General features: G+C 45.2%; 1 protein-coding gene across 2 annotated transcripts in view; it reads right to left on the bottom strand.

Annotated features, from left to right (window-relative positions):
* The window catches only part of LOC138788591 (inter-alpha-trypsin inhibitor heavy chain H3-like), a 36,238-nt gene that overhangs the window by 9,689 nt on the left and 8,343 nt on the right, over positions 1-18,206 (bottom strand). For both annotated transcript variants that reach the window (XM_069966622.1, XM_069966623.1), the window contains exons 9-14: positions 13,175-13,300; positions 10,717-10,898; positions 7,276-7,461; positions 6,982-7,121; positions 1,556-1,716; positions 238-273 (exon numbers count right to left, since the gene is read on the bottom strand). In XM_069966622.1, the coding sequence (XP_069822723.1) occupies positions 238-273; positions 1,556-1,716; positions 6,982-7,121; positions 7,276-7,461; positions 10,717-10,898; positions 13,175-13,300 (831 nt within the window). The remainder of the gene's footprint in view (positions 1-237; positions 274-1,555; positions 1,717-6,981; positions 7,122-7,275; positions 7,462-10,716; positions 10,899-13,174; positions 13,301-18,206) is intronic.

Raw genomic sequence — 18,206 nt, 5'->3', positions numbered from 1 at the left:
CCATAATAGTGCTGATTATAGTCTCAGTAAAAACGCAAGGTGTGAATACAGCCCAAGTGACCAGGTCCACCCTATTGATGAACCTGGTGGATGAAGCACTGGAAAGTGATGAATCTCCCACAATGCACTGGTATTAACACATCTCCCACAATGTTTTTACTCCATTTTGTCAAAAGAATATAGTTAATATAGTGATAACATGGTAAATGGATCATCGCTTTAGCAAAAGAAGGTTACCAGTGCGAATAGAAGGTGAGGAAGCCTCTGGAACATCTGAAAATAAATTTAAAAAAAAGGCAAAGGTGAGAACATTTTTAGTAGGAATTGATCAAATCCAACATGTGTAGCTGTCATATAATCTGGGGGGCATTCCAATCAGATGAACCTTTACGGCCGCCATTAAGAGTGGTTGTAACCTAGCATGACAGTAATGAACAAATCAAGAATATTTTATTGAAAGGGTAGCTTCACACCTACCGTATCGCAACTGATTTTCTGCTGCGGATCCGCAGCGGATTTTATAGTGCGGATTTAATGCTGTGTTCATTCATGTAGTCAAATCTGCTGCGGATCCGCAGCAGAAAATCAGTTGCGATGCGGTAGGTGTGAAGCTACACTAATAAAATTTTCTATAACTTTGTAATATACTTAGTGTTTCAGTTTCTCAGTATTTGCAAGCCTGGTCAATTGTGAGTCCATTCGAAGTGAGCCATTTAAGTGTGAAAGCTGAATTAATACCAGAATTCAAACTAGGCTACAACCTATAATAATTCTGTATCACACTTGACTGGCTGCACTTTATTTACCTCCTGTTTCTCTCCCCATACCTCATAGATTGTAAGCCCTCGTCGGCAGGGTCCTCTTCCCCCATATACCGGTCTGTCTTTTGCCTTCATGTAATGTGTCCTGATGTTGTATTGTTCCTGCTTGTTACCCCTATTTATTGTATAGTGCTCTGGAATTAAGGGCGCTTTATCAATAAATAATAATAATAATATGGCAATGAGTGAGAAGACGTGTGACTTCATCCAGTAGCTAGTTTGTTACAATGTATATGGGTATGTGCACACAAGGAAAACCGACAGAAAACCTGTTGCAGATTCTGCAGCTCGCACCCGCTCGTGGACTCTGGCGGCCATGTGCATTTCCGGCAGTGCCATAGGCTCCATTCTATGCACAGGCAGATTCTGCCGTCTGTCCCAAGAATGAACCTGTTCATTCTTTGTACGGACTGCGGAATCCACCTGACCATAGAATACAGTCTATGGCAAGGACGGAGAAACGAGCGGGTGCGAGCTGTAGGATTCCATAGTGTGCACATACCCTAAGTCTGGAGACTACACTGATTATAAATCTGTCCTGACCTGTTTGCTACAATCGTCCAGTCTGGAGGACAATCCTGAGATAAACATCCTGAACTTCAGACTGATACATTTTCCTTGCACTGATGCTTTGCATGGCTTAGCTGATGTGTTTAGCTCTTAGGGGGTTTTCTAGAGTGGATACACTTATAAGCAGGTAGTTATTGGCTTAGAATTCTCCTCTAATAACTTACTATCCTCTTTTGGTTTCTTTGCCACCATTGTTATGGAGTCATCACTCTCCTCTAATCTGGTAATAACCAATGAGGTCAGAGGAGTCACAAAGTTGTACTTCAAGCTCAATTGGAGGGCTTTGTCTGTGGAGTTTTCCTTTAATTCACCCTCAGCCGAAATTCTGAAACGAAAACAATGAAAGTAAAAGTAAATTTCATACATACAAATAAAGAAATAAGAGGTGTCCATAATCTCAGAGACCCTAAAGTCTTTCCTGCTACAGGGGCTAATGATGCTTGAGGATTAGCACTGTGCGGGCCATGTGTGGCCTCCAACCTGTCACATAGGAAACCAGTTGTACTACACACACATTATTGCATACATTAAAATAGCAACACATCAATAGCAGAGTGGTAGCTTAAAGGGAATCTCCGCTTTAAATCACTGTGGTTTAAGGAGCAGCATTTTGTGCAGAATTTATTAAGATGTATAAAGGGGTACTCCTTTGATTTTTTTTTTATTTATTTATTTTTTCAAATCAACTGGTGCTAGAAAGCCATACAGATTTGTAAATAACTTCTTTTTAACTTCTTCTTAAATCTCAAGTCTTCCAGTACTTATCAGCTGTTGTATGTCCTGCAGGTAGTGGTTTACTCTTTCCAGTTTGACCACCCACTGCTCTCTGCTGCCACCTCTGTCAGTGACAGGAACTGTCCAGAGCAGTTTCAAATCCCCAAAGAAAACCTCTCCTGCTTTGGATATTTCCTGTCATGGACAGAGGTGGCAGTAAGACAGTAAGGTGACGTGTCGGAATACACCACTGCCTGCAGGATAGAGAGCAGCTGAAAAGCAATTAAAGACTTGAGATATTTAAATACAAATAATTTACCTATCTGCATAACTTTCTGGCACCAGTTTATTTGAAAAAAAAATCTTTTGCTGGAGTACTGCTTTAGGCCATAGTCATACTACGTATGAGACAGGCCGTTCCATGACCCGGCCGGGTCACAGAACGGCCGGTCTGAGAAAAGATCATCCCAGCCGGTACTGCAGTACCATAGAAATATGTAGAAGACGGCACTTCCGTAGCGGTGGTGCTCGATGTGAGAAAAATGTTCAGATATTAGGAAGAGGCCGGCACTCACCAAGTAAATTATGCTTCTTTATTGTAGTGTAGCAAACATATGGTACAAGGACGCGTTTCGGCCAAGCATGGCCTTCATCAGCTTAGGGGTGTACCGCAGTACCGGTCGGATGATCTTTAGGGCTGCAGAATTCTCATGCAGGCGCATCCGTGCGCGCCCACATCAGAACTCCCCACAGCACAAAATGGAGTTCCCGGACGATCTTTCCACTTGTTCCGAGGATGGGGGGGGAGGGGGCATCTGGGGGCTGCATTCGGGTGTCCCTTCCTACATACACTCTAAGGGTACGTGCACACTGCGGAATCGTGACAGATAACCCTTCGTGCATTCCGCAGTTGGCACCCGCCGGCGGAGTGATGCAGGCGCACGTCTCCACACGTGTCATAGACTCCATTCTATGCACGGGCGGATTCCGCTCTCCGTCCAACGTATTCATTCTTTGGATGGACGACGGAATCCGCCCGTGCATAGAATGGAGTCTATGACACGGGTAGAGACATGCGCCCGCATCAGTCCGCCGGCGGGTGCCAGCTGCGGAATGCACGAAGGGTTATCCTTCGCCATTCCGCAGTGTGCACGTACCCTAAATCTGTAAGTGTACCCTGAGGTACTGTCACAGAGTTTGTAGAATTTCACACCATACCGTGATCTCTTATTGGGACGGTACTAGTGGAAAAGACGTGTCTGGGGGGCAGCGTACGCTACGCTACCCCCAGATACGTCACTGGATGATGAGGATGATGAGGATGAATGGAGGAAAGAAGGATCCCCCCCATTCATCCTCACTGGCTGTTTCGGTGTCGGAGGCAATAATAACGTATCCCTCTGACGCCGAAAACACCCTAGGGGCCATCTTTATATGGGGATTGGTATATGGGGTATGTAGTGGTGTAGTCTCAAACTTTATTCAATGTAGTGTGGTGTAATGTAGTGTTTTTTACGTGTTTTTTTTACAGTAAGTATAAAAAAAAAAAACTACGCCAACAAAGGAGTTGCTGATAAATGCCGCACTTATGTGCGGCACTTATCAGCAGACCGTGGCAGTAGGATATAGAAAAAAAACACCCTACGCCAAAAAGGAGGAGTTGCTGATTAGCAGCGCACTTTCGTGCGATGCTGATCAACACTCAGCGGCGATAGGGTGCGGAAAATAGAAAAAAAATAAATTTGGAAAAAAAAAAAAAAAACTTTTTCTACATTCTGAACATCCCTGTAGCTGCTGATAAGTGTATTACACATATCAGCCGCTAGAGGGCAGCAGAGCGCAAAATCCGGAAAATTACGAGGCTGGAGCCGAAAATAGCCGAAAGAAGACGACAGGGACCGCCGGAAAGACCCGAAGACCGAACGGAATGATGGAGGACGCCGCGAACCCGGAAGACGCCGATCAGGAGCCCGGGACAGGTGAGTAATGTACAAATACCTGCTCTGGACCCCTCCGCTACCTAGCTGAGGGGTCCAGGGCAGGTATTTATTATTTTGTGGGACTTTGATCGCCGTGCCACCGGCTCGATCGCCGTGAACGGCCGGGCGGCCGTTCACGGCGATCGGGCCGGTGGCACGGTGACCACCATTACTTTTTACAGTAATGGCGGTCGGTGCCGTCCTCGGTCAGCACCGACCGCCATTTTTTTCCGGGTCATCGAGTCACCGATGACCCGGAAAGGTTCCGATCGCCGCTATTGGCTGATCTGAATTGATCAGCCTATAGCGGCGATCGTAAGCACGGGGGGTGTTAACCACCCCCCGTGCAGAGAAGCTATGATGGCCTGCTATGATTTATAGCAGGCCATCTTCCCCGATCGCTGTGTGCGAACACGCAGCGATCGGGGAAACATCGGGCGTAAATTTACGCCCTGATGCGCCAAGTACCAGGGCGCGAGGGCGTAAGTTTACGCCCGATGTCGTTAAGGGGTTAAGGGAAAAACTGTAACCAATTGGCAACACAATAATTTCTAGCCTGAGTCACCCTATGGCTTCGTGCACACGGAGCAAAAGCGTCTGAATTGCCGCCAGCCTCCGTGTCATAATGACAGTCTATGGGAAGCTCTCGTAGCTCCTCTCTCCACACTAAAGAATAAACATGTTCATTCTTTAGCGCCGAGAGATGCGGCGCGCGAGCCTGTTATGACACGGAGGGGCGGACAATTTTGCCTCTTTTGCTCTGTGTGCACAGGGCCTAATAGAGCAATTTAGGGCACAAGGACCCTAAACAGCTGTTTAAGACAGTCTTAAAATTCTTCCACATCTTAGGATACAGTTTGAGTGAAAGGGTGTTTCCCAATGTTACAATTTATAGCCTATCCACAGGTAGAAAACTTATACACCTGATTGGTGGGGGGGGGAGGCAACCACTGGGACCCACACTAATAATAGGGGTCCGGGGCATCCCCCACATGTGTGAGTGGAATGAAGTGGAGATCAGGAATGAGTTCCAATAACACTCAACATATAAATGGTAGAGATACAGGGATGGGCTACCTTCCCATAGTGAGTGAATGGACTGGTTCTCTATTTACACAGGGGAAAAGAGACCCCCATTCTCATGATCGGTGGAGGTCCCAGTGGTCAGACCTGCACTAATTGGATACTTATAACTAGAGATGAGTGAACCTCTTTAAGTAACACGAATGGATTATATGATGATATCTTTATGGGTTTAGAGGCTTGGTTTGGAGGTAAAAAAATGCTATCACATATGGATTTATACTGTAGGGTGTGGAAAGCTATAAGGAAGATTTATAATATTAAGGGGTCTTTTGTATTTTCTCCCTTGTGGGGCAACTCCCACTTGGTGGAATTTGGGAAAATGTGTGATTATCACTTCTGGACAGTTAAAGGTATCAAATTTATTTCACAAAAAGTGGATAATGGTGAAATTTTGTCATTTGATGTATTGAAGCACAAGTTTGCACTTATGGATTCACATTTCTTCCGGTATGTTCAATTGAGGCATGCCTTTAATTCCATGCTGAATATTTGGCATACACAGTCACATAAATTTTTTGAGTATTTAGGCTCTGTAATAGGAAATAAGAAGTGTTTATCGGTAGTTTATAAGATGCTAATTAGAGAAATAGGTGGTGGGGCTTTAGGTAAAGCGAGGGAAAAGTGGGAATTAAGAATTGGTATTGTGTCTGATGATCTTTGGGCGGTGGTTATGGGAAATGTTTGGTATGCATCTTTTAATCCCGCCCACAGATTGATACAACTTAAGATTCTGTATATACTTTATTTATCACCGGATATAAGAGGAAATGTCGTTCTGATTCTCGGTGTCCCAAATGCTCTGGAGGAGACGGATTTTTTTCATCTTCTGTGGGAGTGTTCGGAGATTCAGAATTATTGGAGATCGGTTAAACAACAGATTATTGGGATGGTGGGTACTAAGTTAGATCTGGAAGCCCCCAGCTTTTTGTTGGGTGGCTATAAGAATGACGGGAACACTGGCTCCTTGGTAAATAAATTAACTCTATTGGCTAAGGTTGTGATAGCTAGGAGGTGGTGCAGCGAAAGGGCTCCATCAATAGAGGAGTGGAGGGGCTTGGTGGAAAGGGTCCAGAGGTATGAGGAATACCGGACCTCCTTTTCTTCACGTAAGGTCATGAAAAGGCACTATGGTTTATGGGGCCCCTGGCTGGATAATCGGTCCCGGGAAATGAAATGAACAGTGTCCCTTTTTTTTTTTTTTTTCCTTCTTTCCTCTTCTTCTCTCTCTCTTTCTTCCTGGGTGGGGGTGGGGGGTTGGGTGGGGAGGCGTGGGAGGGATTTTGATTTAGATAAAGACTGTTTGTGAATTGCTGGATGTATTGGAATGATATATGCCCAGCGTTGTTTTATTGTTATTATGATACTTTATAAATAAATAAAATAAAATAAAAATTAAAAAAAAAAGAGATGAGTGAACCTCAAGCATGCTCGAGACGATCCGAACCCGAACTTTCGGCATTTGAGTAGCTGCTGCTGAAGTTGGATAAAGCCCTATGGCTATGTGGAAATCATGGATAGTCATTAGCTGTATCCATGTTTTCCAGACAACCTTAGCGCTTTATCCAAGTTCAGCAGCCCCAGCTAATCAAATGCCGATCGTTCGGGTTCGGATCGACTCGAACCCGAACCTGGTTCGCTCATCTCTACTTATAACCTATCCTGTGGATGAATAATATGTAGTGGTCTTATAATAACCCAATTTAAGCCCTACATGTGCCCATTTAAGTTTACGTAGGTCAACTCTTTTCCAGGTGACGGCCATATTTCTGGAGTCCATGCTCGCTAGTAATGCACCATCTGTCCGATCTTACCTCTTGGTCATTAGTTGATTTATGGTCAGATATGCCCACAATCTCTCTGTAAAGTCTCCAAATATGTATTTCTGTTCCGTCCCCACCTCTGCATCCTCTTTTATACCAGTCTCCACTCTCATGGAAAAAGGATCGGTCATCTAGATAAACAGGAATACATAACATATATATTTATGAGAATGTACCTCATGTGCTGCCTTCACCATGAACTTATAACATATGGGCTAGATTTAAAAAAAAAAAAAAAAAAAAAAGAGAGACTCGGCAGAGGTTACCTCCATCGGCTGTACTTACGCCTTGTGCTGCAACCTCAGCGATCAGTGTGTCTATGCTGTTACTGTCTATCTGTCCAGCCACAACTATTTCAGAGCCTTGGTAATAATATTTGAAGCTGTTCTGGGTTAAACCATTGACAGGTAAATTGGGGTATTGCAGGGTGACGTCCAGGAGGACAGGGTTTGCCACTTCTTTGTAGAAATCCTGCAGGAAAAAACATAAAAAGCTATAAAATATCTATTAATATTTATCATGATATAAACTATTCTGAGTAACCTATATTGGTAGCTCCTATTATTATCAACTTAATTTACATAGCACAATATGATTTTCTGGTGCTCAATTTTCCTGAATGAGGCGGCGCAGGGCAAAAAAATTATTCCAGGCTAGGGGTGGGGGAACACCCTCACGGATGCCTCGCTCAGCCAGTGACTGTGGCGGGACACCTCTGCAGTCAATGACTAGCTGAACAAGCTAAATCCCATCCGCTTATGACATTCAACCCGGGTCATGGAGTTCCTGGAGACGGGGGGAGAAAACACCTAGCAGGATATGGGAGCCCAGTGATGAGTTTTAGCGTGGGACAGGTGAGCAGGTGTCTTTTTTAATTCCCCCCCAGGCCATAATGATTTTTTGCCCCCTACCCCCCCAGGAAGCATTGATACATCAAGTCGACCTATCCTGCCAAAAGTGGAGGGGTCGGATAACTTTTTACTAAAGTGACTACATCAGGTAATTCTGTGGCTCTAATTTTAATGTTAATGGTTTTTTTATAGCACTCACATATTCCACAGTACTACACAACACGGAGGGTACAGACCAAATCAGACTTTACAGAGCAATAAACTAATCAAGGGGCCTAACCACAAGTGTTTACAATCTAAGAGGAAGTAGGGGTGATACAAGAAGTAATATATAGTATAATAGTCCAGCCATGCTGGGCCAGTTATCCAGTCACTGTCTGTGTATGCATTTATATAAAGTGCATGGAGTGCAAAATTACCACCGATGAGCTCCCACCAGCCTTGTCTCTGTTGGTCGTAATGCACTTAGGGATGGTCTTGATGTTATGGCCTGGTGGCAGTGGCGGATTATAATATAGGCGGTTTGGGCGGCCGCCCGGGGCCCGAGGCCCGAGGCTCCGGGGGGCCCATGCCACGCCGCTCACATTATAATCCGCTACTGCGGGTGACTCTCTTGTGACCGCAAGCATTATTTTGCTTGCGGCCACAAGAGTCCATCTGTCCCCCGGCTGATGCGCGGCTGCCGGAGGTGTCCCGTCCTATCCCCGGCAGTGCGCGCATCAGTGAGCTCCCCGTGCGCCTGTGGCTATGACTTCCGGCACACGGGGAGCTCTCTGATGCGCGAGCTGCCGGGGATAGGACGGGACACCCCCGGCAGCCACGCATCAGACGGGGACAGACCAGGAGGCTCGACGGGGGAACAGATGGCAGGTGAGTACTGTTGTGTTGTTGTTTTTTTGTTGTGTGTTATCTGTGGGGGGGGGGGGCAGCAATGAGGGGGACCATCTATAAAGGGGGGCAGCAATGAGGGGGACCATCTATAAAGGGGGGCAGCAATGAGGGGGACCATCTATAAGGGGGGGCAGCAATGAGGGGGACCATCTATAAGGGGGGGCAGCAATGAGGGGGACCATCTATAAGGGGGGTTGGGCAGCTATGGGGGGGGGCAGCAATGAGGGGGACCATCTATAAGGGGGGGCAGCAATGAGGGGGACCATCTATAAAGGGGGGGCAACAATGAGGGGGACCATCTATAAAGGGGGGGCAGCAATGAGGGGGACCATCTATAAAGGGGGGGCAGCAATGAGGGGGACCATCTATAAGGGGGGGAAGCAATGCGGGGGACCATCTATAAAGGGGGGGCAGCAATGAGGGGGACCATCTATAAAGGGGGGGCAGCAATGAGGGGGACCATCTATAAAGGGGGGCAGCAATGAGGGGGACCATCTATAAGGGGGGGCAGCAATGAGGGGGACCATCTATAAAGGGGGGGCAGCAATGAGGGGGACCATCTATAAAGGGGGGGGCAGCAATGAGGGGGGCCATCTATAAGGGGGGGCAGCAATGAGGGAGACCATCTATAAAGGGAGGGCAGCAATGAGGGGGACCATCTATAAGGGGGGGCAGCAATGAGGGGGACCATCTTTAAGGGGGGAGAGGGAAGAGGGGGCCAACAATGAGGGGGACCATCTATAAAGGGGGGGAGAGGGAAGAGGGGGACCATCTATAAGGGGGGGAAGAGGGAAGAGGGGGACCATCTATAAGGGGGGGAGAGGGAAGAGGGGCACCATCTATAAGGGGGGGAGAGGGAAGAGGGGGCCAGCAATGAGGGGGACTATCTATAAGGGGGGGAGAGGGAAGAGGGGGACCATCTATAAGGGGGGGGAGGGAAGAGGGGGACCATCTATAAGGGGGGAAGAGGGGGCCAGCTGACATCCTCTGTGCTGCTGTAACCTCCCCTATAGATCAGCACCCTCCTCTCCTGACATCATCTGTGCTGCTGTGACCCTGTGACCTCCCCTATAAGATCAGCGCCCTCCTCTCCTGACATCCTCTGTGCTGCTCGGACCTCTCCTATAGATCAGCCCCCTCCTCTCCTGACATCCTCTGTGCTGCTGTGACCTCCCCTATAGATCAGCACCCTCCTCTCCTGACATCCTCTGTGCTGCTGGGACACTGTGACCTCTCCTATAGATCAGCACCCTCCTCTCCTGACATCCTCTGTGCTGCTGGGACCTCTCCTATAAGATTAGCACCCTCCTCTCCTGACATCCTCTGTGCTGCTGGGACCTCTCCTATAGGATTAGCACCCTCCTCTCCTGACATCCTCTGTGCTGCTGGGAACTCTCCTATAATATCAGCACCCTCCTCTCCTGACATCCTCTGTGCTGCTGGGACCTCTCCTATAGGATTAGCATCCTCTTCTCCTGACATCCTCTGTGCTGCTGTGACCCTGTGACCTCCCCTATAAGATCAGTCCTCTCCTCTCCTGACAACCTCTGTGCTGCTGTGACCTGGGGGGGAGGGGGGGGGGAGGGGGGGGGGCAACAGCAGGAAACCAGGTGGCAATATGTTTGTTGGGGGCAGTGGAGGTGGGGTGGACAATGCTTACTGGGGGTAGCAGCAAGGGACCAAACATTATGTTTATTGGGGCCAGCAGGGAGGGGAGGCAGGCAGTGTTTATTGGGGACAGCGGGGGGGGGGTCAGTAGCGGATTATAATTTGGGCAGATTGACCGGGAGGGGGCCCAGGTTGGGTTGACAGCCCGGGGCCCAGGGTACATTTAATCCGCCACTGCCTGGTGGTATTGTCGCCTTGGGTGGTCCAGCCAGTGTTGTTATAGCTGGTCACTGTGAAGGACTGGCAGTCTCAAGATTGGACACTGGATATTGGATACATAATACTTATTAAGTATAAACTATAAGTATAAAGTCACCTGCAATTGTAAAGCTGAGTCGGAATCCAAATATATTCGTCTTGCCAGACCACCATTTTCTAGGGACATTTTCTCTAAGAAATTATAATCTACATCTGCACCAAATCCCAAACTGTACAATGTTGTCACACCATCAGCAGCTTGCTTCACATTCTTCATTATTGTATGAATGTTAGTTTCACCTTTAAAATGAGGCAAATGTCAATGAAATGCACAAAACGGAGGCAGATATAGGAATTCGGGAACTCTAAGGGGACAAAACACTAAGGGACTATTACACGGGGCGATTATCGTGCGAAAAATAGCTATATCGTTTGAATTTAAACGATAATCGTTCTGTGTAATTGCAGGCAACGATCGAAAAATTGTTGATTTAGATCTGAACCTAAAATTATCGTTAATCGTTCGCTAATAATTCGCTGTAATTCCACGTTCGTTCGCTCAAGTTCCGCATTTTTACAGTAATCGTTCAGTGTGATTGCACATTGTTCATTGTTTTGCTGGGATCAGAAGGAATGAACGATCATAGTAACGATCGTAGTAATGATCGTAACTAACGACCATCGTTCTGTGTAATATGGTGAACGATTTCAGGTTAACTATCTCATTTGCGATCGTTTATAGTTAATCGTTAAGAGACCAAAAAAAAAAAAAGTAAAGGTATTTGCCAAAGTCAGCGCTGCCCCACAGATGTCCACTAATCAAAGAGTTGTAATCTAAATAACATTTATTTGAAACAAGCGCAGAGTTTCTGCATTTCAGGAGTACACCTCCCTTCCTCAGAACAGTATACACAAAGTGTAAACTCTGTGCTTGTTTCAAATAAATATTATTCATATCACAACTCTTTGATTAGTGGACATCTGGAGGGCAGTGCTAGCAAGTACCTTTACTTTTTTTTATTTTTTATTTTTGGTGCCTTACATATGGGCCCCCTTGTGGGAGTATCCCATCTTGGGTATATTCAGCCTGCAGCCCTGTATATGTCCAATAAGCCTTTCCATCAAACAACGGAAAAAAAGGTAAGAACCTATCCCCCTGTTTTGTTCCATTCTTCCGTGGTAATACACGAGGCGCCTATGCCCTTGTTTTCTTTTATCTTTATCCTTAAAGAGTCACTGTCGTATTTTTTTATTTTTTTTATTTTTATTTTTTTGCAGAAATTAATAGTCCAGGCGATTTTAATAAACTTTGTAATTGGGTTTATAAGGCAAATATACCATTATCTGCATTCAAAAAGACTTTTCCCAGGTCCCCCCTCCTCTTTTCCATTCACTGCAAAATATCAGGAAATTGTGACTTGTTGCATCAGACACCACTAGAGATGAGCGAACCTCGGCATTTGATTAGCGGTGGCTGCTGAACTTGGATAAAGTCCTAAGGCTATGTGGAAAACATGGATATAGTCATTGGCTGTATTCATGTTTTCTAGACAACCTTAGAGCTTTATCCAAGTTCAGCAGCCTCGGCTAATCAAATGCCGAACGTTCGGGTTCGGATCGACTCAAACCCGAACCCGGTTCGCTCATCTCTAGACACAACCCTGTCTGTTCTATAGAGAGGGGAGGAGGGAGATTAGCAGAGAGCAGAGAACAAAGGATTACACAACGGGGGAGCTATTCAGAGGTCAGAGAGATCAGTGGTGACTGTCAGAGGAGACAGCCCCTGATGCTGCTGTAAATTAACTCTTTGTTGTCCTGTTTTGGTGCCTCATTTTCCTCTCTTTATAGGAAAACCATGAAGACAAGATCATGATAAAAATTCATTTCTCGGCTAATAAACCCAATTACAAAGTTTCTTAAAATCGCCTTTACTATTGATTTCTGCAAATAAATTTAACGACAGTGACACTTTAAAACACTAAGAGGGTAATTGTGTGCAGAAATTTGTATTTTATAGACTTTATGTCATGCTATCAGCTGAATAAGGCTTACTGACAGCTTGGCAGATTTCCTATAATTTACACAAGAAATTTGGGTTAAAATCTATGCCAGCTCATAGCTGTCATAGATTTCAGTCATGTAGTGCATTGGACAATGTAAATATGTATATATTGTGGTTCACATGCCAGTCTTTTAGCAGTCCTGTCATTATGACATGTCCTTAAACAGATCTCAAAAGATACTGATTCCATAAGGTCTCACTCCTAAGACCCGCTTAGGGGGTGTGTGTGGGGGGGGGTAGTGTTCCAATTCCCAAGTGACAGGGACATCCAACTTGTTGACTCCATAGACTCTAATGAAGCAAACAAAATTTGATTGCTAGCTGGGACGTGCTGTTACTGTTCTTCATATATAAGTAATGGTGTTGCAGCACCCCAAATGTGAACCATATTAGTGATTACATCACTATCCAATCAACACATATCTTTTTGAACATCATTTTTACTTTTGATGACTATAATTATTAACCCTTAAATATCCATCCCTAATCCCAGTGTTATCCCAGATTTACATACCATATGTAGGGTCCCCATCAGAAAGGAATATTATAGATGAAGCGCTGATTTCTGGTAATATTTCAGCTTCTTGTGCATCTTTCAACATCTTAATAGCAGATAATAAGGCTGAATTTATATCAGTTCCTACAACAAAGAAATATATTAAGTAAAAACTAACACCAGTAGGAATTAGGGGGAAAGATGGTGTTATCAGCCATCATTTTACTGTAAACAAACTGGTACCCCCACCCCTTCACCTTCCCTCCAGATTAGCCCACCAAAGGGCACTGTGTAGTGGTGAAACAGTGGGGCAGACATATAACTAAGAGGTGGCTTAAAGGGGTTGAACACCCCTCACAAAAGCCTGTAACTTAAAAAGTGGTAATGAAATCATGTATAAGTTTTGCCACTAGATGTCAGTATTATGTATATCTATGTGTGTACATTGCACAGCTGTAGTGAATCAAGGGTTACTGTTTTGTTTAGGATCTGCACCATCAATGAGAACTGCTCTTTCCTTCTGCCTATTTCTATCTTTCTTTCTCTTTGCACTCTCTTCTCCACCACTCACAGGAGCTGTTATACACCCTGTAGGAAGTTGTCACATGGGGAGAAGAAGTATAGTTACACGGTTAGTCAGTCTAAGTTTCTGTAGAAAGAGGACGCAAGACAAAGATGGTCCCTGCTTAGTCCAACTGGGCCCTGGCTCTGACAGGTCTCCCTACCAAGTCCAGTGTAGTATAGTCTAGAGTGTGGTAGTAGACAGATATATTGGAGACACTTTCTTCTTTGAAGCAACTCTTTTTCTTACTATGCAGTGGTAAACACCTAACAGAGAGGACAAGGCCGGGATCACCCCAAACCACGCTGTAAACATCTCTAAAAGTGCAGGACAGTACCCTACAGCAGAGGAACTGATCCATATAGAGAAAAGTAGCCAAGAGCCTACGTACTCGCAATGCAGGTGACACCGGGACGCCCTCGGACACTTCGCTCAACTCAGGTAACTAGGGCTGGGGCTTGTGTCACCCTAGTAGGACGGGTCACCAGACACTGTAGGGCAACAGGTGGTACAACGAAAACAAAGGTTGAAACACAAGTATTCTTCTATTCTCAATAATCCTTCTTCTACTTCTTCTACAGTTCCGGCAAAGCACAGTACTAAATTGGGTTGGGACTCTCAAAACAGACTCCTCTCGACTACTTTGAACGTTCACAATCTACTTTTCTCTATTGTTCTCAACTCTCTCTACTCTTGTAAGCACGCAACCAAGCCAGCACTGCTATTCCGCTTCTACCTCACAGTTCTCGGAACAGATCTAGTCAAGTCCATATTGTATCATACTGCTCCCTTGTATCACAGACGATTCTTAAGTAAAAAGGAAGTTTATTTATTCTATCTGGACTCTCGAGGGTCATCTCCCCTTTCTGTGGGTGGCGGTACCGACATTCCGGGTGGGTCACATCTCCACTCCGGACCACTGTGATAAGCGTCCAAGAGACCCATCACAACCTGGCAGGTCACCGACCATTGGGGAAAGGATATAGCCAGCCTCAAAAACTAAAAGTAGGTGTGCTCTATACCTGTTTTCTGATTCAGCACTGGCGTCCCGACAACCTACCATCTGGCTAAGCTATACTCCGCCGACCAACCACCTCAGTAGTGGCGACACACTACTACGCGTACCATCTAGCAAGTGACTGGTCGAGCACAAACCACACATAGCAAGGCAACGGACAGTGTTCCAGGCTCTCATTATTCAGAACAGAGAACTATTGATTTCAATAGGTGTTATGTCCCAGTAAAGCATCTACTCAAAAACATAATAATAATAATAATAATACCACCGGGAGAACATGTCAAAGGTCATTAGAAAATTACCCATTGTTGAAATCAAGTTTCTATGTTAAACATAATTTGTCAAGAATGGTAATGTTGTTTTCTAATTTTCCTAGCTATATTATAAAACTAGAAAATGTACCCGGCGCTGCCCGGGTATAAAGTGTCAGTATGTTAATTAGATTTGTTCTAAGGTGCCCAGGAGGCCAAGCTAAAGGTATTGTTTCATCTGAGTTAATCAGTGGAATTAGTGTATACCTGTAGTGCATAGTTGGAGGGGTTCTGTATACCCATAATGTATAGTTTTTAGGGGTCTTGCATATCTGTAGTGCATAGTTGGGGGGGGCTGTATACCTATAGTGTATAGTTGAGGGAGGTCCTGTATACCTGCAGTGTACAGTTGGTGAAGGTCCTGTATACCTGTACTGTATAGTTTGGGGGTCCTGTATATCTGTAGTATATAGTTGGTGCTGTATATCTGTAATGTATAGTTGGTGGAGGTCTTGTATACCTGTAGTTTATAGTTTGAGGGTCCTGGATACCTGTAGTGTATAATTGGTGGAGGTGTTGTATACCTGTAGTATATAGTTCGGGGGTCCTATATACCTGTAGTAAATAGTTTGAAGGTCCTGTATAACTATAGTATAGAGTTGGTGGAGGTCCTGTATACCTGTAGTGTATAGTTTGGGGTCCTATATACCTGTAGTATATAGCTGGTGGAGTTCCTGTATACCTGTAGTATATTTGGGGTCCTGTATACTTGTAGTATAGAGTTGGTGAAGGTGCTGTATACCTGTATTATAGAGTTGATGTAGGTCCTGTATACCTGTAGTGTATGGTTTTGAGGTCCTGTATACCTGTAGTGTATAGTTTGGGGTCCTATATACCTGTAATATATAGTTGGTGGAGTTCCTGTATACCTGTAGTGTATAGTTTTGGGGTCCTGTATACCTGTAGTGTATAGTTTGGGGTCCTGTATACCTGTAGTATATAGTTGGTGGAGGTCCTGTATACCTGAAGTATATAGTTGGTGGAGGTCCTGTATACCTGTAGTATATAGTTTTGGGGTCCTGTATACCTGTAGTGTAAAGTTTGGGGTCCTGTATAACTGTAGTATATAGTTTTGTGGAGGTCCCGTGCACTTGTAGTGTATAGTTTTGGGGTCCTGTATACCTGTAGTGTCCTGTATACCTGCAGGGTTGTATTTACCCGTATGGCAGTGTTACTCAGTCACAGTGTGTCGGTATTGGTCATGTCTGGTATGGGGGTGTTATCCAGTCACAGTATGGCGGTATTGGTCAGATCTGGTGTGGCGGTGTTATCCAGTCACAGTATGGTGGTATTGGTCAGGACTGGTGTGGCGGTGTTACCCAGTCACAGTTTGCCGGTATTGGTCAGGTCTGGTATGGCAGTGTTATCCAGTCACAGTATGGCGGTATTGGTCAGGTCTGGTATGACAGTGTTATCCAGCACAGTATGGCGGTATTGGTCAGGTCTGGTATGGCAGTGTTATCCAGCACAGTATAGCGGTATTGGTCAGGTCTGGTGTGGCAGTGTTATCCAGTCACAGTATTGCGGTATTGGTCAGGTGTGGTGTGGCGGTGTTACCCAGTCACAGTTTGCCGGTATTGGTCAGGTCTGGTATGGCAGTGTTATCCAGTCACAGTATGGCGGTATTGGTCAGGTCTAGTATGACAGTGTTATCCAGCACAGTATGGCGGTATTGGTCAGGTCTGGTATGGCAGTGTTATCCAGTCACAGTATGGCGGTATTGGTCAGGTCTGGTATGGCAGTGTTATCCAGCACAGTATAGCGGTATTGGTCAGGTCTGGTGTGGCAGTGTTATCCAGTCACAGTATTGCGGTATTGGTCAGGTGTGGTGTGGCGGTGTTACCCAGTCACAGTTTGCCGGTATTGGTCAGGTCTGGTATGGCAGTGTTATCCAGTCACAGTATGGCGGTATTGGTCAGGTCTAGTATGACAGTGTTATCCAGCACAGTATGGCGGTATTGGTCAGGTCTGGTATGGCAGTGTTATCCAGCACAGTATAGCGGTATTGGTCAGGTCTGGTGTGGCAGTGTTATCCAGTCACAGTATGGCGGCATTGGTCAGGTCTGGTGTGGCGGTGTTACCCAGTCACAGTATGGCGGTATTGGTCAGGTGTGGTATGGAGGTGTTATCCAGTCACAGTATGGCGGTATTGGGCAGGTCTGATATGATGGTGTTATCCAGTCACAGTATGGCGGTATTGGTCAGGTCTGGTGTAGCAGTGTTACCCAGTCACAGTTTGGTATACCTGTTGTGCCCTGTATATACATGTACTGTATAGATGGAGTAGGGGGTCCTGTATATACATGTACTGTATAGATGGAGTAGGGGGTCCTGTATACATGTACAGTATAGATGGAGTAGTGGGTCCTGTATATACATGTACTGTATAGATGGAGTAGGGGGTCCTGTATATACATGTACTGTATAGATGGAGTAGGAGGTCCTGTATATACATGTACTGTATAGATGGAGTAGGGGGCCCTGTATATACATGTACTGTATAGATGGAGTAGGGGGTCCTGTATATACATGTACTGTATAGTTGGAGTAGGGGGTCCTGTATATACATGTACTGTATAGATGGAGTATAGATGGATTCCTTGTGATTATTCCTTATCATTGGTCACACAGGAACAAATTCCAGCTCACTAGTAAAGCAGTATAAGCAGTTTACTCCAATCCCTGCACAGGTTTCATCGGTTTGTCTGTATTTGTAGATCCACAATTACAGTCAAATTTAGAGACCGTTGATTTCTATTGGGCTGTTCACACAGATCTGTTTACAGATCTGAAATCTGCATTTTAAGGATCCACAAAAATTACTAACAAGCTCCAGTATGGACTATAATTGCGACACAGATTGTCCCATAAAAGTCTAAGGGAAGGTCCAAAATTTTTGCACATCCGTAATTTTTGCAGATGAAATGTCCATAACATCCGTAAATCCGTAAAAATTACAGATGATTAATGATTTTAAACCACTTATTTAACTATTACCTTCCCCTTCTTTGCTGATCCACAAAAAGTATGGATTAGAAATGCAATATGGATGCAATACGGATGAATTTTTTTATTGCGGACGACTGCAGACATCATATACGGTCCTGAAAAACTACTGAATATGTGTGCCTTAGAGAGCACAACAATGTGCCATACCCA

This window comes from Dendropsophus ebraccatus, chromosome 4, assembly GCF_027789765.1.
Source record: "Dendropsophus ebraccatus isolate aDenEbr1 chromosome 4, aDenEbr1.pat, whole genome shotgun sequence".
In the NCBI taxonomy this organism is placed as follows: Eukaryota; Metazoa; Chordata; class Amphibia; order Anura; family Hylidae; genus Dendropsophus; species Dendropsophus ebraccatus.
This window is presented reverse-complemented; position numbering and strand designations above follow the sequence as displayed.